At 47.7% G+C, this 15,452-nt stretch overlaps 1 protein-coding gene across 3 annotated transcripts; it reads right to left on the bottom strand.

Moving 5' to 3' along the window:
- Window positions 1-1,037: 1,037 nt before the first annotated feature.
- Window positions 1,038-14,476, bottom strand: hpse (heparanase). Of its 3 annotated transcripts, XM_023960889.1 has the most exons (12): window positions 14,254-14,476; window positions 6,475-6,602; window positions 6,279-6,407; window positions 6,035-6,208; window positions 5,311-5,482; window positions 5,040-5,087; window positions 4,662-4,755; window positions 4,481-4,587; window positions 4,106-4,220; window positions 2,404-2,528; window positions 1,998-2,144; window positions 1,038-1,294 (listed from the first exon to the last, which is right to left on the bottom strand). In XM_023960889.1, the coding sequence occupies exons 1-12, from the start codon at window positions 14,457-14,459 to the stop codon at window positions 1,135-1,137; spliced, it is 1,605 nt and encodes a 534-aa protein (XP_023816657.1). In that variant the 5' UTR covers window positions 14,460-14,476; the 3' UTR covers window positions 1,038-1,134. The 3 variants fall into 3 exon arrangements, with proteins under 3 accessions (XP_023816657.1, XP_023816658.1, XP_023816659.1); XM_023960890.1 differs by lacking the exon at window positions 5,040-5,087 and having other exon boundaries at window positions 1,046-1,294; XM_023960891.1 differs by lacking the exon at window positions 6,035-6,208 and having other exon boundaries at window positions 1,046-1,294; window positions 14,254-14,474.
- Between the last annotated feature and the right edge of the window lie 976 nt (window positions 14,477-15,452).

Raw genomic sequence — 15,452 nt, 5'->3', positions numbered from 1 at the left:
TGACACTGTGAAGGTCAAAAGTCAAGGAGGTAAGGATGAGCAGCAGGAAGACTCAGGGCCTTCAGGGAAGCCCTCTGATGTCACCTGTCCAGGTGAATTCACGTCATCCTCCAAAAATATAAAAGTGGAGAATGACTTCAATCAAGGGCGGCTCACGTTTTTCTGCCTCCATATGTGACAGATGACAGAATGAACAGATGACTCACAGGTGAGATTACCTCTGAAAATGTTTCTGACTTTTACTCTGTAAATGAATTTAATAAAAGCCTTTATTGTGAAATCCTACAAGCTGCTTGTTCTTCTTGTGACCCGATGGTGGCGCTCTACTCTCAGTTCAGAAGCTCCTCACAGCAGAGTTCATTTTCTCCATGGTCCATAACAGAGGTGCACCTCAGGGTTCCATACAAGGACTCCTGCTCTTTACCTGATGACAGAATTCAGGTCTTCGCCTCTTTCTCCTCCAGCTTCTTGAAAAGGTCAAAGGAGGCGGAGCCAGGGAATCACCTGAGCAGCTCCTCCTTAATCTTCAGACGTCTGGTTGTTCTGACCACAAATCCCAGAAGATTCCTCTGGTTCAGTTCCGTGTCCAAATCATTATCAGCAGCTTGTCACAGGAAGTTACCTGTGACCAGGAAGTTACCTGTGCACACCTTTCCGGCTCCAAAGGGAAGCGGGTTCCTCTGCAGACGTTTTTCAGAAGGAGACGATGAAACAACCATCCTCCTCTCTTCCCTCATGACCTTTTAGATCATTTTCTTCAATGCCTTTTACAAATAGGGGGGCTTGGGACCAACCAAACACTACAAAGACTCACCTGATCTGCAGCAGTAAGATGGAGGATTTTCACAATAAAAGTGCAGCAGCTTCATAATTTAGACTTGGTAAAAAGTCGCCTGTTTGGCTGAAAACCTTTTTTTTCCTTTGACATTTCTGAAGATTCGTCCATCCGGGACGGTTCCACAGCAGACAACCTTTTTGAAAAAGTCACCTGGATTTATTTGAGAGGAAACGTCTTCTGCCTAAAAACAGTCCAGATGAACTTTTCAAACGTTTTCCATTCTTTATTTCCGTTAACACATCAAACACTTCCGTGACGTTTTCAGGACATCAGAGTCCCACCTGAGGTCTTACGGGTCAGCGGCAGGCCGCCGCCCCGGCGTCCGTGAACACAAAGAAGGCCAGGGAGAAGGCGGGAAGCTGCAGGTGGTCTGATGGAGGCAGAGGAACCCCGGCGAGCAGAGGAAGAGTTTCATCGTCCACCATCTCCAGCAGAACTCCGTTCAGCTTCACAGACCTTCAGGAAACACAGGAGTTACGGGGGGGCACACAGAACCAGAAGCTGGTCATTTGGGTTCTGCGGCTCTGTCTTGATGAAGATGATGGAAACCTTGCTCAGGTTTCTGCAAGAACATGGACCCAAACTGCTCAATCACACACAGCTGCACTGCAGTCTGAAACCCGACCAGCAGATGTCGCTGCTCCCTTCAGAGATACGGACGGGAGCTGCTGCCATCTGGTGGTGGACTGCAGAACTGCAACCCCGATCTGAACTTCCAAACGTCTGTTTGACTGGTTTATAAATGATATGGAACAAAAACAACAACTGCACCCATGAAGTAGTAAGAAAAAAACTAATAAGGAATCCTGTTGAGGTATGTTTGATAATAAAACAGCTGTGAAGCTTCATGATGGACACAGACTCACAGTCAGCTGCATTCTGGACACGAATACTCTGAACAATGAGCCAAGCCGTCCGTGAAACGGCCTTTCAGGTCTGCAGACGCTTTAGCAGCTGCAGCTGCAGAGGTGCATTTGTGTCTGCGTGAAAACGCAGGCGTCAGCGCTCTGAGCAGAAAAGCTGAAAGGCTTTCTGAGCTGCAGCCTATTCTGGCCTCCAGGATCCAACAAATGATGCCGCCGCTCAGAACGCACCCTCCCACGTGCACAGTTCACGTGCACAGTTCACTGTCAAACAAAAACGGCTGCAGCAGAGGCACCTGGATCGGAGGCCGTCCATCCCGGGACGATCGGACTGAAGGACGAACGTCTCCACCGTGCTGTTCGACACCGGAACCGGAACCTGCATCCTGACGGGCCTCGGGCTCAGGTTCATGGACATCAGAACCACGGCGCCGTCTCTGTAGCTGCAGACACACAAACAGCAGGAAGCTGAGAGCCCCTCCCCAACTTTCAGACAGTGCTTCACGAGCGGCGCCATGGGCTCGGACCCGGAGACGCTCTGGTTTAAGCTCCGCCTCCTCGTCGGTTACATCAGAAACACTCTTCATGGACAAACTCAGACGTTTAAACCAAACCAACGTTTAGGAAAAAACGGAAAGCGTCTTCGTCTCATCCTGACAGCTTCCTGTGAAGCTCAGAGTCTTCCTCTGCGTCAGCTGTTACCTCCTCCTGTTGGCGCAGTGCAGGTACGACCGGACCCGCCGACCACCTCCAGCACCAGAGACCGCGTCAACGTTCAGAACCTCTGGTCCAACCAGCCTCTTGTGAAGAACCGACAGCCAGTAATCCTGAAAGAAAACACACGTCTGTCCACAAGGGGGCAGCAGAGGACGGCGCTGCAAGACACGCCCCGAACAAGTTGGTCTGTCCCGCATCCATCAAACATCCATCCATCCATCATCCATCCATCCATCCATCCATCCATCAATTATCCATCAATCATCCATCCATCAATCATCCATCGATCCATCAATCATCCATCCATCCATCCATCATCCATCCATCAATCCGTCAATTATCCATCCATCCATCAATTATCCATCAATCATCCATCCATCCATCCATCAATCATCCATCCATCCATCATCCATCCATCCATCCATCAATCATCCATCCATCCATCAATCATCCATCCATCCATCCATCAATCATCCATCCATCCATCCATCCATCATCCATCCACCCATCCATCCATCCATCCATCCATCAATCATCCATCCATCCATCCATCCATCCATCAATCATCCATCCATCCATCAATCATCCATCCATCCATCCATCCATCAATCATCCATCCATCCATCATCCATCCATCCATCCATCCATCAATCATCCATCCATCCATCCATCCATCATCCATCCATCAATCATCCATCCATCCATCAATCATCCATCCATCCATCAATCATCCATCCATCCATCAATCATCCATCCATCATCCATCCATCCATCCATCCATCCATCCATCCATCATCCATCCATCCATCCATCCATCATCCATCCATCCATCCATCCATCCATCCATCCATCCATCCATCCATCAATCATCCATCCATCCATCCATCCATCCATCAATCATCCATCCATCCATCCATCAATCATCCATCCATCCATCCATCAATCATCCATCCATCAATCATCCATCCATCCATCCATCCATCCATCCATCCATCCATCCATCCATCATCCATCCATCAATCATCCATCCATCCATCCATCCATCCATCATCCATCCATCAATCATCCATCCATCCATCCATCAATCATCCATCCATCAATCATCCATCCATCCATCCATCCATCCATCAATCATCCATCCATCAATCAATCATCCATCCATCCATCATCCATCCATCCATCCATCCATCATCCATCCATCAATCATCCATCCATCAATCATCCATCCATCCATCCATCCATCAATCATCCATCCATCAATCATCCATCCATCCATCCATCATCCATCCATCCATCCATCCATCCATCAATCATCCATCCATCCATCCATCCATCATCCATCCATCAATCATCCATCCATCCATCCATCATCCATCCATCCATCATCCATCCATCCATCCATCAACTACTTTTGTTCCTAGTTTTCCTCTTAATTTGAAATTACGAGCCAACTTCCGGGTTGAACTCTGGAGTTTTGGGTGAAGTGGTTCTGATCCGCAGTCTTCCTGCGTTCGCTGCAGCAGGTTGTCCAGGAGGATTAGAGACTCCTCCCCCTTTGACCCAGAGTTAGAGCTCAGCTTAAATCAGAGTCTGACTCCGAGGTGAAGTGGTGACTGAAGCTGCATGACCTTCAGCTGAGCTGCAGCCTCTACAAACACACCCCTCCACCCCAAACAGGAAGTCTCACAGGAAGTGGATTGAGGTCATCGTCCAGCAGGTGGTAACTTCCGGCCCCGACCAGAACCTGCCTCATCACCACGTCCAGGCCCATTCTGGCAGCCAGGCCCAGTTTGTCCAGCCACCTGCAGAGAGATGCAGACCAGAGCGAGAAGGTCCAGATCCAGTTCAGTCAGATCTGCATCCTGAAGCGGTTCAGAGTTTTCACTCTAGCAACAGTGCAGCTCTGTTCTGATGCAGAAATGGTTTGACGCTGGTCATGAGACCGGGAATTCTGGGTAATCAGTAAACTCAATCAACCACTCAGAGTAAATGCTGTCTGACAAACGTCTGTTTAGAGCATCCCAGCTGACCTTTGAACCCGTTCGCCTCCGCCTCCACTCACATGAATCCTGCAACGAAGGAGTCCGACAGCCCTGCGGCTCCGCCCCCGAACGCCGAGCTGGTCTCTCCGAGCCACACCGGCGTCCCTGGAGACGCCCTTTTCACCGTCTGTGGAGGAGGAGCAAAAACTCTGAAACACGGCGCTCCCCCCAACTAGAAAAGAACTGTCGGCGCGGAACCACCTCCAGAACTTCACCCGTCTTCACGGCCAACGAGTCCAGAACCGTGGGGTCCAGAAAATCCTCCAGAGAAGCCGCTCTGCCGTCCACGTAGTAACTAGGAGAGCAGACGGAGGTCCTCAGGGTTACGTTCTGGGGCCTCTGCTGGTCTCAGTCAGGATTTGTCTGCTAACAGTTTCAGCTTTGAAACATTTTAAACGGATCAAACAGAATAAAAACCAGAAATGGATTTTTATGATCGACTCCTGAGGATTTCTCAGGCCACTAATGCTGTAAATGAACAGACAGACTAGCTAAATGCTAACGATGTTCGGCCGACCAAGCCGGGACTCAGGTCTTTATCACCTGAAGGGTTATTCTGGACGGGGGGGGCAGACTCACTGATGCCAGGTGCAGGCGTCGATGGCCCCCCCTCCGCTCTGCAGGAAGCTGCGAACACGACAGGAAAATGGAGTCAGAACCTATTATGATAACCCCCCCCCCATGCTCTGCAGCGTCACAGCAGCCCCCACCTTTCAGGGGGACAAAGCCACTGACGTCTTTCTACAACAACAGTCCCATTTTCCCAAAAGTCCGTGAACGCAGCAAACAAAACCTTTAAGACCGACTTTGTCAGGTTCCACCGCTGCATTCCTGTAGTAGACGTTCTCACCCCCCCAGGATGTCGGCCCGGTGGTCCCGCGGCTGACCCACGTCCGGCCCAAACAGTCCGGCGTCCCGGTACAGGCTGGACTCGGACATCATCTTCCTGAGCCGGGTGAAGTCCCGGCCCAGCTGACCGCCGTCCACCCGGATCCCCGCCTTCTTCTCGAAGCTGTTTGGCTCTGAGGACACAGCGGCGAGACGGCGGTGACATCACTTCCTGCCCCGCAGAACGGCGGCATGAGAGTCGACGCGGTGGACATTTAACCTCTTCAGGCCTGAGGTCATACCCAGCTGACCCTCCGATGGTCACATGACGGCGGAGGTTCCCCATCAGAGCCGGTTTGAATGTTTGTTTGTTTGTTTATTCAACAACAAACAAACAAGAAACAGAATTATGTCTTTAAATGTTGAATAAAAACGTCTTCAGTGACCAAAGAAAAACCTTCAATGTTTAAGTTTTGGTTCATCAGTTCTCAGAAACATTACAATAAAATTAACTACTGAAATAATTCAAAGTAAATGTGAACTTTTATCGTTATTTAATGGCTTTTTATGGCTTTTTGTCCTAAATGTTTATTGTCTTTTATTTCTTGTTTTTATGGATTTTCTGTTTTAACTTTAATATTCAGAAACATTTCTTGATGCTTTTAAACTAGTTTTCTTTCTGTGTTCAGTCAGATCTGTGGATTGAGGTCTAGAGGAGGACCGGCCCGCAGACCGGCGCTGCGTACCGTTCCCCAGCTCCCAGGACATGCGGTAGCGGCGCGACTCGCAGTAGCGCAGCAGCGAAGCGGCGTTGCTGCTGTTCCAGCGGTTCTGGGCCGTCCGGAGCAGAGCGTTGAGGCCAAAGACCAGGTCCAGGCCGCAGCAGCTGCTGAAGGACTGCAGTTGGTCCACGGTGAGTTCTGGCTCGGAAACAGAACCGCGGTCAGGGGGGAGCTCTGTGGGGACGACTGCCGGACCAGCAGGACCCACCTGTGAACTGGGTCCGGCGGTACCTCCCCTGGTGCTCCTCTTTCTGCAGGAGCAGCAGCTGCTGGGTCCAGTTCTGTTTCAGGTCTCCTTCCAGCAAAGCGGGAAGCTGCACGGCGCCACAGGCCTCCTCTGCAGACAAGACATGACGTAAGCTGCTGGTTCTGGGGCTGCAGCTCTGCAGAACAGGACTGTGTACCTGCAGACGGCGCCGCAGTCAGCTGCTGGCCGCCTTTAGGGTCAAAAACCATGAAGTCCTGCCGCGTCCCCCCAAACCTCAGGAAAGCCGGACTCAGAGCTTTGGCCAAAGTCCTGATCTTCTGAGTCCTGGAGAGAAAAACCACAAGTCTGACTGCAGCGCAGGCCCCTAAACGCACCACCTGCTGCACCTAAACGCACCACCTGCTGCACCTAAACGCACCACCTGCTGCACCCGAATACACCACCTGCTGCACCTAAACGCACCACCTACTGCACCTAAACGCACCACCTGCTGCACCCGAACACACCACCTACTGCACCTAAACGTACCACCTGCTGCACCCGAATACACCACCTGCTGCACCTAAACGCACCATCTACTGCACCTAAACGCACCACCTGCTGCATTCGAACACACCACCTACTGCACCTAAACGCACCACATACTGCTCCTAAACGCACCACCTGCTGCACCCGAACACACCACCTACTGCACCTAAACGCACAACATACTGCTCCTAAACGCACCACCTGCTGCACCCGAACACACCACCTACTGCACCTAAACGCACCACCTGCTGCATTCGAACACACCACCTACTGCACCTAAACGTACCACCTGCTGCTCCTAAATGCACCACCTGCTGCACCCGAACACACCACCTACTGCACCTAAACGCACCACCTGCTGCATTCGAACACACCACCTACTGCACCTAAACGTACCACCTGCTGCTCCTAAATGCACCACCTGCTGCACCCGAACACACCACCTGCTGCACCTAAACGCACCACATACTGCTCCTAAACGCACCACCTGCTGCACCCGAGATTTATTCGAAAGGCCGAGGGAAGTGCCGTGCGCATTTCCAGATAAACTGATCAAAGAGACCATCTGGTGAGATCGACACATTTTTCCTTCTTGGGTACCCAGGAAAAGAACATTTTTTTATTTTTTACTGGTATACCAGTTTATTTTGGGGGGGGGGGGGGGTCTTTTGGTTGGACTTATTGGACTGACAGAGGCCGCGATGCGCGTTCGCGTGGACATTTCATTGACTCTTGTATGAGCGCGCACCTGTGGAAAAAAAGAGAGAGAAAAAAGAAACTTGGTAGAAAAGAAAATTAAATTTATGTTTGGAAAATCTTACAGGTGTATTTTTGGTTTTGAATGATAATGTGATTCTGTTTAAACAGGGTTTGAAGAAACAAAAAGAACTTTTGATAGCAGACATTAGTTAAAATTAAGTAGTGTTTACCACAGTGGTGGCCAGTATGGGGACTGAATTTGTCTGCTAAATCTTGCATTTAAATTGTTACACAAAAAAAAAAAAAAAAAAAAGCCAAAAAAGGAAAAGACCTGTACAATTTTATGTTCTCATTTCTGTCAAATATAAATATACTGTAATTGTCTCCAGAGCAATATGGCTGATGATAGGCCTGACAATGTGGGTACAAATCCAGATCATTCCATGCTATGTGATCACCCCACAAGTGGCGTGGATGTCGAAGAAGATGGTCAAACGACGCAGGGTGACTCATTTGACCATAACATCAGTGAACATGAGCAGCGAGGAGGAGATGCTTGGGTCACCAGGAGGAACCCTGTGGAGGAAGTCGCCTCACTCATCAGTTCTCTTTACCTGTCAGATGATGATCAGGAAGAAAATGTCACACTTGTAGATAATAATACTTCTTATATGGATGCACCTCCTTTAATTTCTCTATATAATATCTTAGATGTTCTGGGGCAAAGAGTAACATCATTAGAAAATGATTTTAGAGACTCTGTGGAAAGTGCTCTTAACAGGGAGATTAGTGTCCGAGGTCATGTAGACAACTCTTTAGAAGTCCTTGAACAACGCATGGCGTCAATGATGCAAAAGTTTGAGCAGCAATTGGTTGAGTGTTTACATCGACGAGATGAGAAGTGGAAGGCTGAAATCCAAAGACTGAAGCGCGCCAGTCCAGCTACTATCTCCACGTCTCTCTTCACTGATGGAGCGCGGCTCCGTCACCAAAACTCCTTTCCTCCTGCGGCGGAGCCATTACGAATGAGAACTTCACAAACCCAAACTGTTTTTGATTCAGTGTCTCAGACACCCAGTTTTCCTTCCGGTTCTGGTCCATCTGCGCTAGGTGAAGTACACCTTTCTTCTACCTCAGGTCCTCAGTCAATGCACATGTTGTCTCCAACACTAGCTTTGCCAAGCAAAAGCTCTCCATTACCACTACCAGTAAACATGTCACTGAATACCACTGCTAGCCAGGTGGCAAATGCTCCAATGATGTATGCGAAACCAGCAATCCGTATGGATTTCCCATCTTTCAGTGGGTCCAGAGAAGTCGCAGAAATATTAAACTTCATTGAGCTATGTGAAACCTTCTTGGCTGTAAGGCCACTAACTGATGCTGAGCTTATAGGCACATTGTCTGGTGTTCTTAAAGGGCCCGCACATAGTTGGTGGAGTGTGGCTAAAGCTCAAGTACACAACTGGCATGAGTTTAGAGAGGCATTTCAAATTGCCTTTCTTCCGCCTGACTACCTGGCAGAAGTGGAGGAAAAACTACGAGACATGGTGCAGTTACCAGGGCAATGTCTTAGGGACTTTGCCTATGATTACCGGGCTCTATGTTTAAAATGGAAACCAGACATCAGTGAAACAGAGCTGGTGAGAAAGATTTTAAATAATTGTAATCCGCGAATTGCTGGATGTTTAAGAGGGACTGTAACCACCGTAGACCAGATGGTGAGGATAGGCACACTAGTGGAAAGGGACTGTAGTTCATCAAAAGACTACTGGGGGAAAGTTGATCAGCAGAAAGCTAGAGAAAAACCTTATAAAAAAACTCTCGACAAAAGTTCGTATAAGAAGACAGCAGATGTAGTAACCATGGTTAAACAGGGTCAGATACCTAGGTTATCTTTGCTACACGTCCCAGTGACTATTAGGGGAAAACAATGCAGGGCTGTGTTCGACACTGGTTGTACATTCACCCTTATGAGTCACAGGCTGTGGTTGGAGATAGCTCGGAGTGATGAAACCCTGAACCCATGCAATGATCAAAGCTTTGCTTTAGCTGATGGCAAAACACACTATGCCCTGGGTAAAATTTGTCTGATGTATTGCTGGCATGATGTCACCTACCCCTTAGACACTTACATCATGGCAGATGACAACCTTGCTTTCTTGCTTATATTAGGTCTTGATTTCCTCCGTAAGACCTCTACCATCATTGACCTTAGCAACCACACATATGGAACTCGTGGGTCTAAAAGCAGCACTTTCCATCCGTTTTTGTTGTCTGAAGAAAAACACCCTTCTGATGGTGTTGGTCCCAAAACCAACCTGTATGTGGCTCTTCCAATAACACACACTCTGGTTCCCTCTTTAACGTCAGACTTAAAACAACACTCCTGTTCTGAGGTCAATAGCCTGCTCAGATCCTGGACAGAACTGTGTTCAAGCCGACTAGGAAAAGCCACAGTGGAAAAACATCACATCTTCACCACTGATGACCTTCCCATTCGTTGTAAGGCCTATCGGGTCTCCCCTCACAAACGGAAGATCATAGCAGACCATGTGGACCAAATGCTGAAAGAGGGGATCATAGAGCCATCACAGTCCTCCTGGGGCGCCCCTGTGGTGCTTGTGGGGAAACCGGATGGATCTATGAGGTTCTGTGTGGACTATCGACGGCTCAATGAAAAAACACATCAAGATGCATATCCCATGCCTTTGGTACACGAGCTGCTTGAATCCCTTCATGGAGCCGCCATCTTTAGCACCCTTGACTTGAAATCAGGATATTGGCAAGTGTCCATGGCTGAAGATAGTAAGCCCAAAACTGCCGTCATCACACCAGACGGGCTTTATCAATTCAAGGTAATGCCTTTTGGACTCAAAAACGCAGGTGCAACATTCCAGCGCTTGATGGAGAAGGTGTTGGGGAACCTAAGAGGCAAGATCTGCTGTGTCTACATTGATGATGTCATTGTATTCTCCCCAACACCAGAGCAGCATTTAAGAGACCTCAACACTGTCTTTGAGAAGCTTCATCAGGCTCACCTCACCCTCAACCTAAAGAAGTGCATCTTCTTTCAAAAGGAACTCAAATTCCTGGGACATGTGGTGTCGGGTGAAGGGGTGCACGTCGATCCCGAGAAGACAGATGCAGTGACTGCATATCCAACACCCACCAATGTCAAGTCTCTGCAACGGTTCCTGGGTCTGGTTGGATGGTACCATAAGTTTATTCAACACTTTGCAGACTTGGCAGCTCCCCTGAACAGACTTAAGAGAAAAGACGTGAAGTGGGACTGGACTGAAGAGTGCCAACAGTCCTTCCAACAATTAAAAACAGCTCTGATCAATGCTCCAGTTCTTGTGCAGCCTGACTATGCTCTACCTTTTGAAGTCCACACAGATGCGAGTGAAGTCGGACTGGGAGCAGTGTTAGTTCAACCCTCCAGCAAGGGTGAACGAGTGATTGCATATGCCTCCCGAGGCCTAAAAGGAGCTGAGTGTCATTACTCTACCTCTGAAAAGGAATGTCTGTCAGTGGTTTGGGCTGTTGAAAGATGGAGACACTACCTCGAAGGAGTGCAGTTCACTGTTTTTACTGACCACGCTGCTTTGTCATGGGCGTTTAATTGTCCCAAAACTTCATCCAGACTTACCCGGTGGATTCTGCGACTTCAACAGTTTGACTTTAAGGTCCAGTATAGAAAAGGACTGCACAACATCGTGCCTGATGCACTGTCTAGGGCGGTACCAGGTACACCCTCTCCACCTGCACATGCAGCTGTCCTTACCTCCAGTTGTTCTGCTGACTTACCATCATCTCTTGATGAAATCAAAGACGCTCAGGAAAAAGACCCAGAGTTGAGTTGTCTTATCAAAGAGACGGAGACTGATGGTAGACCAGACAGGATAGGTTTTTGCATCTTACATGGTATCCTGTACCGGCGGTCACCAGTTAGGGATGGTGGCAACAAATACCAGTTGGTGGTCCCAAAAGATCTTGTCCAGGTGTTTCTGGGTTATTTCCACAACTATCCTCTGAGTGGACACCTAGGTCGCCTAAAGACTCTGTTGAGAATCCTGGAAGTGGCCTGGTGGCCGACCGTCCGCAAGGATGTATGGAACCATGTGAAAAGTTGTCAAACATGTCAGGCCTACAAACCTGAAAATAAAAAACCAGCTGGTCTTCTCCAGACAACTCGGGTGGAAGATCCCTGGGAGAAACTTGGTGTTGACCTGATGGGCCCATTTCCTAGAAGTAAAAAAGGAAACCTGTTTCTGCTGGTCATTATAGACTATTTTTCTAAATGGGTGGAGATGTTTCCCCTAAAAGATAGCAAAGCCCATCGCATCACTGCAGTCTTCAGGGATGAGATCTTCACGCGATTTGGTGTTCCTCGAGTAATTGTCTCTGACCGAGGAGCCCAATTCACAGGATATGAAATGGCTCACCTCTGCAAGACCTGGGGGGTGACCCAGACATTCACCACAAGTTTCCACCCACAATCAAACCTCACAGAGCGATCCAACCGCACCATCAAAACCATGATCGCATCCTATGTAGGAACCCAACATCAAAACTGGGATCAATGGATCAGAGAGTTTCGCTTTGCAATAAATGCTGCATACCATGAAACCACGGGAAAGTCTCCAGCAGAGCTCTTCCTGGGAAGAGCCTTGAAAGGTCCTTTGGAGCGGCTAATTACAGCAACACCATCACCGCATCAACCACGGTATACACTCATGGAAAGACAACAAAGACTGATAGAACAAGTTAAAAAGAGAGTGGAGCAATGTCAGACCAGGCAAGCCAAGTACTACAATACCCGGAGGAGAAGTGCGCAGTTCCAGCCGGGAGACTTGGTCTGGGTACGGACTCATCCACTCTCCAAAGCATCTGAACACTTCTCAGCCAAACTAGCGCCTAAATGGTCAGGGCCAGCTGTAATAATGAGAAGATTAGGACCACTAAATTACCAGATTCAGTGGAAGGACCATGATAGAAAAGTGGACACGGTTAATGTAGTCAACCTGAAGCCTTATATTTGGGTTCAGCCTCACTAAGTTTAGGGGGGGGGACTGTGACGGTGTCACATTATGACTATAGAGGAAGAAGAAAAAAAAAAAGAGAAACATTAGTTCTACCTGTGCTGGTGTATGAGGGGACTAACGTGCTTTTCTGTGAAAAAAACATGTTATCCACTGTCATTTCTGGATGTGGTCTTTGTGTTATGTTCATGGGTTTATTTATGTTATGGACGGTTCACCTGACGCACAGCGGTCCTGCCCCAAGGTTATTAAATGGGGTCGGAACAGGTGCGCAAGGGAGGGAAGAAGGAAGGTGAAAGACGCGCTGACAGCTGCCGCCGTGCTCTTCTCCCGTGACAAAAGACTTCCGAGTTATTCGCTGTTCCTTGCCTGCTGGATTTACCCCACCAACATTCTGTGGAGTCCAGATGAGTGACGGGGGAGCAGAAACCGGAGATTTATTCGAAAGGCCGAGGGAAGTGCCGTGCGCATTTCCAGATAAACTGATCAAAGAGACCATCTGGTGAGATCGACACATTTTTCCTTCTTGGGTACCCAGGAAAAGAACATTTTTTTATTTTTTACTGGTATACCAGTTTATTTTGGGGGGGGGGGGGGGTCTTTTGGTTGGACTTATTGGACTGACAGAGGCCGCGATGCGCGTTCGCGTGGACATTTCATTGACTCTTGTATGAGCGCGCACCTGTGGAAAAAAAGACAGAGAAAAAAGAAACTTGGTAGAAAAGAAAATTAAATTTATGTTTGGAAAATCTTACAGGTGTATTTTTGGTTTTGAATGATAATGTGATTCTGTTTAAACAGGGTTTGAAGAAACAAAAAGAACTTTTGATAGCAGACATTAGTTAAAATTAAGTAGTGTTTGTTACAACACCACCTGCTGCACCTAAACGCACCACCTACTGCACCTAAACGCACCACCTGCTGCACCCGAACACACCACCTACTGTACCTAAACGCACCACCTGCTGCACCTAAACCCACCACCTGCTGGTACCACGTTGTAATAATGATAAGTCGCTGATATTGATCATATTGATAGATAATGTTGCTGTCACAGGTGATTGGCTGAAACGATCTTCACCTTCCGTCTCCATTTCAGACGTGTTTGTCTGCAGTTATCAGCAGATGTTTCCATTTGAACACTGTTCTTTTTTATTCCATGTTTGACACAAACAAATGTGTCAGTATTTTTCATCTGTCTCTTATTTAAAGATTTGAATAAAGAAATACTCAGAAAAGCAGTTTTTATCTGAACCTTCTTTGTCCTCCATGTTAGAAACAGGATTTTCATAATTCTGGCTCTTCCGAGAACACATGCTGACGTCATCAGCTTCCAGTCTGACGTTTGTTTACTGATCAACATTAAAGTTTCGAGCTGGACTTAAAAGGTTGAATATTTTGTAAATTATGGAAATCTAATAAAGTTTCTTTAAAAAAACTTCAATCGCAGGAGTTTAAATTTGACTGATGTTCCTTCAACCAGAACCATCCGAACTGTTTAAACCCAAACAGAAACCTTTTCAGATCAGCTGACTCCAGGAAGGTGTTCAGGACTCTTCCTGCCGCGCGCGCGCGCCTTCCTGCTCACGCGGCAGAGTTTAGGACAGATGTTCACATTTCCTCTTTCCTTCTCTTTCACAACATCAACATCATATCTGGGCTCGGAACCATACTCTGAACCGACCCCGGCTCTGCGGGTTTACCTGAGCAGCAGCATGGAGCGCTCCTCCGCCGCCAGGCTCGCGTCGATGGTGACGGACAGGAAGCGCGGGTCCAGCCGGTGGAGCAAGGAGGACAGGTCCAGATGCAGGTCCAGAACCGGAACCCGGTCCGGAGAGCTGCCATAGGAGGAGCGGGCCCCGTGGGTCCGGAGGGAGAGGACGGAGAGGAGCAGCAGGAGCGACTTCATGACGGAGCCTGACACTTCCTGCCCCCCCACCCCCACACACCGAACCGGAACTGTCAGGAACCGGGACCGAATCAGAACCACAACCATGAGACACATCCTAAAGGGAACCGACTTCAGATAGTTCATTAAATCTGAAGAAATGTCAAGATTTTCAAAATAAAACACAATAAATACATCTAAAATTATTATAGATTTACATGTAATGTATTTATGTGTGTGTATATGGATTATTTATATCAATAACATAAATATTAAATACGATATAAAAACGAAAAAGCTTAAGCAATAATGTAATGTATAAGGAATAACTAAAAACAGAAAATATGAATATTTGAAAAATAAAGTTTAAGAAAATATTTTGAAAATCTAGAAAGAAGGTTCTAAGGCAGGGCTCGGGAACCTTTTTGGCCAAGAGAGCCATAAACGCCACATATTTTTAAATGTAATTTCGAAAGAGCCATACAATAATGTAGCGTCCCTTTCCCACACTGAGGCACGGAGACTTAACCTCTTTTAAGGTTCTTTATTCTGGTTACTGTAGACCACAACAAACGCCGTTCAATTAATTCAGCAACTCCTAAATCTCTCCCGCTGAAACGAGAGCGCTTCTCCCAACTTTATATTCACCTGCTCCCGCTGCAGTCCTCCCATTACCCTTATTCGGCCCATAGCTGAACCCCATTGGTCCAAACTCCCCAACGACAGGCTGAGCGACAGAACTGAGGGCCAATCAGATCTCTGCTTGACGCGTTCAATGAACTCCAGAACTTTTAACGCGGCCCAACAGCCATCCAACTCTGTCCGCGACAATATGTTTAAAACTAAATATACAAGTGAATGTGTGCATTTGATGTAATTTCAACATTTTTAAAGTACAATAAGTCTGTGGATTCTTTTTAATAACATTGTTATTCTGTTGCTAATAAATGATGAGTATTTCTCGTGGTAGTTTAGCTGATGGTCTAGTCTGGTTGATACGTGGTGAGTTTCTGC

This window comes from Oryzias latipes, chromosome 12 (assembly GCF_002234675.1).
Source record: "Oryzias latipes chromosome 12, ASM223467v1".
Classification (NCBI taxonomy): domain Eukaryota; kingdom Metazoa; phylum Chordata; class Actinopteri; order Beloniformes; family Adrianichthyidae; genus Oryzias; species Oryzias latipes.
This window is presented reverse-complemented; position numbering and strand designations above follow the sequence as displayed.

Bases quoted from the DNA above. Each gene is read 5' to 3' on its own strand.
- hpse (XM_023960889.1), bottom strand. From the start codon at position 14,459: ATGAAGTCGCTCCTGCTGCTCCTCTCCGTCCTCTCCCTCCGGACCCAC. The intron at 6,603-14,253 runs GTAAACCCGCAG...TTTTCTCTCCAG, and splicing joins CGCTCCATGCTGCTGCTCAG to GACTCAGAAGATCAGGACTT. The intron at 5,483-6,034 runs GTACGCAGCGCC...CTGTGTCCTCAG, and splicing joins GTCCTGGGAGCTGGGGAACG to AGCCAAACAGCTTCGAGAAG.